Below are 7781 nucleotides of genomic sequence, written 5' to 3' on the forward strand. Positions count from 1 at the left end.
ACACACACACACACACACGCACGCACGCACGCACGCACACGCACACACACACACACACACACACACACACACACACACACACACACACACACACACATGCAGGTGCAAACAAATATATGTACAGTATTTGTATCGCCATGATTTACTGTTCAGTATCCTCGGGTCCCTTAGAAGTAAATCTAAGTCCAAACTAATATTATGATTAAAAATATAGAATACGTGCATGTTCATGTATATTATCATGACATTATTTATGATTTCCCAACCATTGTGTCATAGGGCATTAGTGTGTCGTGACTTGTGACACATCTTTCAAGTACACCGCAGGAAATTATCAATTTTCACCAAATTAGTCCAAAGATTGCTATTATTTTGACAAATGAGAGGACTGATGATGCCATGTTGTTTGCAAGTGACGAGTGATACGCAAAACTGATGGTGGTTTACTGAGAGATTTTTCTCATGCAAAATATGTCTTGGCCCAATAAAGGTTGAAAATTTCTGAGTGCAATTTCAATCTAAATGATAGCAAAAATGTAATTTTGAAATGCAGTGGCAGGCTATACCATTGGTATCACAGTCTTCAGTGGGGATTCGCCCTAATCCACAACGATCATATTTTATTTATAGAAACCATCAATTCTATGTAAAATGTAATATAACAGCATACAATCGTTCTATGTACATCATCTGGAGCAGTTCAGAATGACTATTTCAGTCATAAGATTACAAAACATACAACGTTTGAAGACGTAATATATGTAATGTGTAATAATAAATAGAAATTATATTGTTTTGCTCGTTGAACTTGGTTGGAACAAGTTTACTATGACCAACCATTCATAGGACGAGAATTGCTTGTTATTTTGAGCCAGCAGGGTGGCTCTATGAAGCGATTTTGAAATTAGTTCATTCAAGAAACAGTCCCATTGTTAATATAGTTTAATATGTGGGCCAGGACACCTGATTTTGAAGTCCCAGCAGATTAGATTGACATGATAGCACAAAAACACTGAAATCTTGTTATTTTTATTTTCTAAAGTCTTATTCTTAACATTTATTTTGGAAGCCGCGTCGAGAAATGCTAAGAAATTAAGATAAAAGACTATTTGAGATGCGTTAATTAAATAATAATAAATTTCATGGAATAAAGCTGTAAATCAGGGTGCAAATGTTGCTTAATGTTTCTGTGATATTGTTAAGTCCAAGAAAGAAAAGCTTGGCAGCCCTGGGGTAAGTACACGCAGCTCAACGAGTTGTTTTGGAGCCGTCACGTGTGAAGTGTTTATGTCTGCAATCATTTCCGGAAAGAAACATGATTGACAGTCACTTTGCCCAACCAGAGACCAGACGTCTGAGTACGCGTGTGGCGGAAGTTTGTACTCTCACACGAATCACCAACACAGCGGACCGGAGCGGATTAGCCGTTTGTCCCCAGCGTTCGAACGGCATGACGAGCATCCACGATCGATGTCGTTGCACCCAATCCTTCACATGACTTGCATGTCGCTGCGTGGAGCTTCAATTAGATAAGAAAAAGCACCGCGGAGAAATCGAGGTAAATGCCTGCTCCTATAGCTAACGCGCATTAGCACGTTCCTAGCTCCTGGTATTATCTGGTTTACACTGCTTGTCATTCCTCATTTACAGATGTGTAATCGTTTTGCTCGTGGGTCTCTGAGATTTGTTTGTCATCATCTTCACCTCATAATATTTAAGGTTATGATTTGTTCTGTTTGTACGTTTTGTCATCTTCAACAAATCACAGTTTGATCATTTCAAGTCACTTGATTTTTAGTCATCTGCTCGCAGCAATCATGTGCACCGTAGCTTTCGCTTCCCTTTTATTTTACTTTGAAATAGGTGTGCAGTGTCTGTCTATCGATCTCTCTATCTTGTTGTGGCACCAAATCAATGACATTCATTCTTTAATGACAGTGAGAATGGTGTCTGCACATTGCTTTCTGCATGAGTTGTTTGCAATAGTATAGTGATAGTCTGTCTGGTAGTTTAGATATCGTGTCCTGCTATAATCGATTTCAAATAGTTGGGCATCGTTGTGATGATGGATTATCATAGAGCTGCGCCACAAGGCCTCAGAATAAAATGTCAGTTAGTTCCCCGCCTCCATATGAATTTAATTTTCAATTTTAATGTTTTTCTTGGAATAAGAAAATGATAATGACATTATTTAAAACAAGTTCTGTTAATGACAAGCATGCATTGAAAATCCAATGATCAAACAATTCTAATTAATTTTTTTTTCTTTACAGTTATGGCAATTTTTTTCACAACATGCATGTAACCATGTATGCATCCCAAACACACTAACATTTGAACTCATTCATTCCTAATTTCCCAATTGCATGGCTTGTCAGATTCATGTGCATGTTGTGGAAGAGTGATGCTGCCTGCACCCAATTCAGCTCTCTCATGCTTTTTTCTCACATAGAATTCAGGTGTGGCCAAAGTGGCCTCAACAAAATATTTCCAGGTTTGAAGCATGTGTTGATAAACCACTGCTTTTGCAACATATAAATAAACATTATGTCTCTAACACTGTAACATCCTTTCATGTTGAATGGAAAAAATATATGTATTTCACTCATGTCCATTTCATGCCAGGAATCCCTTGTTGCTGAAAAAAAGTTAACCCTGCTTTTATAAATTAGTGTCTCCCTATTAGCGTCTTTGTTGTTAGTATAAGCAGTGTATGCCATCTGGGAAAACAACGGAAAGCCACAAAAAAAAGGAAAAACATAAATCAACAATTTTTGAGGTAAAGAAGGGGCAACTGAGCATTACAGGAGGAATATTTAATGGGAACAATTTTTTTTTCTGTCATTTGTGATTTTTTTTTATTTATTTTTATTTTTTTATGCTGTATGGATTTTATTTCTCAAAAACCATCTGATGAAAGTTTTTCAAGTTATTATTCACATAAATAGTATAGTTAATTAAACAGAACGGGGCATTTATAGTATAAGGATGGAATGTTTTTATGAACATTGGGTAACAAAGCCTCACTTTCCTTGAATGTGGTATACAGTTGAACTTCATTGCTTGGTCAGTAGCCACAGAGCGCACTGGGTGGAGTTGCTGTGGTTTATTAACATGATCTAAAATTAACCATGTGCCGTGCTTGTGGAGTGTGACACACTCGGCCAAGGGCATTGCTTGCTCTTGGTACCGTATACTTACAGGCATTTGTAATTGTCGAAACTTTAAAAGCGCTCTGACAAGGAAGCACACCCTCATGTTAGGAAAGAGTGGCAGGTGGCTTCTTGCACAACAGTGAATTTAACAGGTTTATAACGTCTTTAGTACAGTGTTCATGCCACAGTCACAAATCATGAATCACCCTACGACCCCTGCTGACAAAAGAAATCACTTATGTCTACTGTATATAAGCCACTGCTCACCTCGGCCACTTCTAATACGGCATGTTGAACGCAAGTATGGCTTTGCTATGCATTACGGTGGTGTCCAGGGTGTTGAGAGGAGGCAGGCGGCTTCTTGCGCACAAGTGGAATCGGCAGCCCAGAGTGAAAAATGTGAGCACCATTAACGACAGTAAAATTATTATACATTATTATTATTATTAAAAGTGTGGATTGTATTTTTTCTCCTGGAGGAGACACAAATAATCTTTTGCAATTACTCCTTCATTGTTACTCATAACACATCTGAAATTATATAGCAGCAATTTGTAGTTATCCATCCATCCATTTTCTTATCCACTTATCCTCACGAGGGTCATGGGAAAGTTAGAGCCTATCCCAGCAGTCTTCGGGCAGTAGGCAAGGTACACCCTGAACTGATTGCCAGCCAATCGCAAGGCACATAAACAACCATTCACGCTAACAATCACACTAAGGGAAAATTTGGAGCATTCAGCCAACCTACCGTGCATGCCTTTGGAATGTGGGACTAAACCGGAGTACCCGGAGAAAACCCACGCAGGCATTGGAAGAACATGCAAATTATACACAGGAAGGCTGAGGCCGGACTCAATCTAACGACCTCTGCACTGTGAGACGGATGTGCTAACCAGTTGATCACCATGCTGCCCTATTATTAGTAGTAGTAGTCGGCATAGTACTATTATTATTGTTATCTTCATTATTATTGTCTGCTGAATATCTGCGCTGATATTCTGCATATATGAATATATATTTCTGAATACATGAATGAGTCGTTTAATTGTACTTTCTGCCATCCAGTGTAATAACATTTCATTGTCCTTTCACTATAAGTCACAGGGTGTAGATGAGCAAAAATGCATGATTTGTAGTAAATAAATAGCTTTTTTAAAGTAAAATGTGATGATTTTCCACGGAATATTACCTACCACACATGAGTTGAGATGATAGTCTTTGCCCTCATTGTCTTGAATGCACAATTGATTATTAACCAATTCCTCACAACTGAAAAAAATGACGCGACTAATTGGCAAATATCCTGCCCCTGTGTAGTCCTTACCTTTATTTTAAAAAGGTCTGTGGGTTTTTTTCTAGTGGCAAGATCAACACGCTGTCTCACAGTGCGTTGTTTATGAGTGAGCGGTGTGGCAGCAGCTGAGCATTGCAACGGGATGCCAAGATGCTGCTGTCCCTGGGAATGCTGATGCTGTCGGCCACGCAGATCTACACCATCTTCACCGTCCAGCTCTTTGCTTTCCTCCACCTGCTGCCTGTGGAAGCCGATATCGCAGCTGTGAGTAACTCTCAATGCGAAAGCCTCCCGTAAGACTGCAGTTAGTGAGATTTATCCACAGCCTTTTTGTAATAATACCAGATCTGTCTCAAGTCAGTGTCCTAAGTAAAATATTTTTAACCTTCTTTCAGTACTCATTTGAGAACAAAACTAAGACCTTTGATGACCTCCCGTCAAGGTTTGGATACCGACTACCTAGCGATGGATTGAAGGTGAGTGTGAAAGCATCTGAGGTATATTCTTACGCATCCAACACAATCCAGTCCACGAAATAAGATTCCCAAACAAAATAATTGATGCATTAAAAAAAACAAAAATCTATCCCATGGTCAACATTATACCATCGTAAGATCTTTTTTAACTTTTATAGCATCCGTCAGAAGTCAAAAACGGTTAACCCCTTTATAGGCAGTGAAATACAGTACATGCCAAAGCAACAACTGGTTTTATATTCCCTAAAAGAAAAAAAAAACATTTTTTGCAGCATTTTTACTTTTTTTGAAATAGAAACATGCCTGCAGCGATTCCTTTTGCATCATAAGGCAACATAAGACTGAGGATTCCCCTCAGGGCAACAGGCGGCCAAACAAAGCCTTCTCTGTTTTCACTTGCACAACTGCTGCTGTGTACACTTGCCACACGTTTCCAAAACAGCAACACGAGTTTCAAGCCACGGAACGCAATGCTCTGCTTTGTGGCATCTGATTATTTTTGAAACTTAGTGCTGGGGATCAAATAATGAAAAACGAGGTGCAAGCAACACTAACTTTGTCTTCCAAAATTTGTCTTCCTGTGCTGTATGCGTTTCTCCCTTGAACTGTTTTTCTCCCACATTACAAATAACATGCATGGTAGGCTATTTGAAGAATTTAAACTGGCCATAGGTGTGACAGTGAGCGATTCTTTATCTCTATGAACCCCGTGATTGACAGAGTAACACTACCTGAACCAGTAAGGTCAGTTGGGATATGCTCCAGCTCATCTGTGCCCTTGAACAAGTGTGCGAACTTGGGCTCAGGGACTTTTTATGGGTTTTTTTCAAATGGCGAAATGGGTCAGGTCATTTATAGATGACGTAATTAAAAAAAAATAATAAAAAAATTTCAGCTGCTGCCAGGGCTTTCCATGGTAACAATGACAAATGCATATTGCTGACCGAGCTGTGGCCTAATTATACATCAAAACCACGGGAAAAGTCCCCATGCTAGTTCCTGTTCAGTCGTTTCGCAACCGGTACGTTTGTGCTGGGCCACCATGACTCTTCCGTCCTGCAGCCCACCCCGGGGTTGGGCACTTTGAAAAGAAAGTGCAACGTGTAAGCGCCTTAACATGAGTGTCCAGTACATCCACATGAGCGCTTTGTTTCATGCTCTCAGCCTCTTTTATACAGAGACCTCACATCAGAGCTGCATCAGAGCTGTAGCAGAACACCCCTCTCCAAGAGGGACTACACATTTTATACAGAACCATGCAAAGGAGTTGTATTACTGTTGACTGTGTGATTTTTACACACTAAGCCGGCATCGCTGGCGCAATTACAGTTTCTAAAGCGTCAGTTTCTAGCGTGAAGTATCAAATACAACAATGGCGGGAGAAGTGAGTGCCAAGGTACTTGTCCGAGCAGTACGTTGTTTTCTTATCAAACTCCAGTTCAACTGCTGTACTTCAAATTCCTCATTTTATAGGTCATTACAATGTCTACCCATTGCTGGCTTTACTCTATAGGATGTTTTTTTTTCCTTTTTACACATGCAAAACAGTGAGCTTCCTTATAGACAATAAAAATCATTTTCATTTATGAAGGCGGCTCTTCATACACTTCAATTTTAATGTGGCTCATGCTGTTGTTGAACCCGTGGCATTTGATGTTTTTTAAAAATTCGTTTTTTTGGAAAAAAAACTATAATGATCATGAAACAATATTCTACAGAAATACTGTAAATCTGCACTTGTTTCACAGAACAATGATGAATAGACAGCATTCCTGAACAACAGCTCTTGTTTATATTTTAAATTGCTTTGTAGATATTCTGCAAAACATTGTACAATGATATTCTACAGCAATATTTAACAGTGAAGAACTTCAAATTTGGGTGTTTTCATTGATTTTTGTGATAATTTCTGACTATTTAATGCAGTTTCTCCTTTCGGAGCGATATTAGCAAAGTTTGATAAAAAGTATGCAAAGGCCTACCATTTGTCGCTACTACAGCAGTCAGAATGAAAAAAAAATATTTTCTTTAACAAATGCTGATTTATCACTTTAACGCTTCTATTCTCAGATGTACCCAAAATGTCTTGTGGTTTGTGTGAAAGTGGTGTATTGACGCAAAAAAAAAAAAAAAGGCACATGCGAGAGTTTTTTTTTTCCCCCATAGAGTGTCTCGCTTTTTTTTCCCATAATGCACCAAGGCTCCACTCCCACTCTGTCATCTCCTTACAACATCCTGTGTTTCCTTATTTGGCCAACAGAGAACCCTTCAGCACGATCCCTTTTCCACCTACTGTAGAGCCTTATTTGGCCTACAGAGGGCGGTCTTGCCACGGTTTCCACAGTCAGTAGGGCAATAAGGCAGGAGCACAGTGACGTCATTGAGCGCCAGCCAAGGAGAAAGGGGTGATCGTAAAAAAAAAACGGGTTGGGGGTGGCCAGGGTGCTTGGTAATTACTCACATCCTGTGCTTGATTTTTAAGATGAAAAACTAACTTGCTTTTGGTAAATGTTGTGTAGATTGTGTGTGAGTGTGCGTGCGCACGTGAGTGTCTGCGCATGCCTGTGTGTGTGTGGATATATGGGTTTTTTTAGCGTTATCTTGAAGGGTGCTTGACTTCTCCACACTTCCTGTTGAAACAGCAATTGACACACACTTATACACACACTCCTGTTCCTTATACAGTGTGTGTATATATATATATAGTGTGTGTGTAAAATCACCCCATAATTGTTTCTTTGGTCTGTTTTAGCTCTGCTTCCATTTTCACTTCATCACTCTGTCAGCTTCTGTCTTTCTCTGTCTCTGTGTGGTTGTGTTTCTGTTTCTCTCTCTCTCTCTCTCTCTCTCTCT

The 7781-nt window shown here is 39.4% G+C and overlaps 1 protein-coding gene across 3 annotated transcripts in view; it reads left to right on the forward strand.

Moving 5' to 3' along the window:
- The first annotated feature begins 1357 nt into the window (after positions 1–1357).
- rnf13 (ring finger protein 13) overlaps positions 1358–7781 on the forward strand; it is a 29925-nt gene continuing 23501 nt past the window's right edge. The window contains exons 1-3 of one of the 3 annotated variants that reach the window (XM_019875273.1): positions 1358–1558; positions 4518–4716; positions 4848–4928. In XM_019875273.1, coding sequence (XP_019730832.1) covers positions 4603–4716; positions 4848–4928 — 195 coding nt within the window. In that variant the 5' untranslated portion in view covers positions 1358–1558; positions 4518–4602. Of the gene's footprint in view, positions 1559–3490; positions 3555–4517; positions 4717–4847; positions 4929–7781 lie in introns of those variants that run through there. The other 2 variants (XM_019875275.1, XM_019875274.1) reach the window with 2 other exon arrangements.

The sequence above is a fragment of the Hippocampus comes genome, unplaced genomic scaffold, assembly GCF_001891065.2.
Source record: "Hippocampus comes isolate QL1 unplaced genomic scaffold, H_comes_QL1_v1.1 scaffold132, whole genome shotgun sequence".
In the NCBI taxonomy this organism is placed as follows: Eukaryota; Metazoa; Chordata; class Actinopteri; order Syngnathiformes; family Syngnathidae; genus Hippocampus; species Hippocampus comes.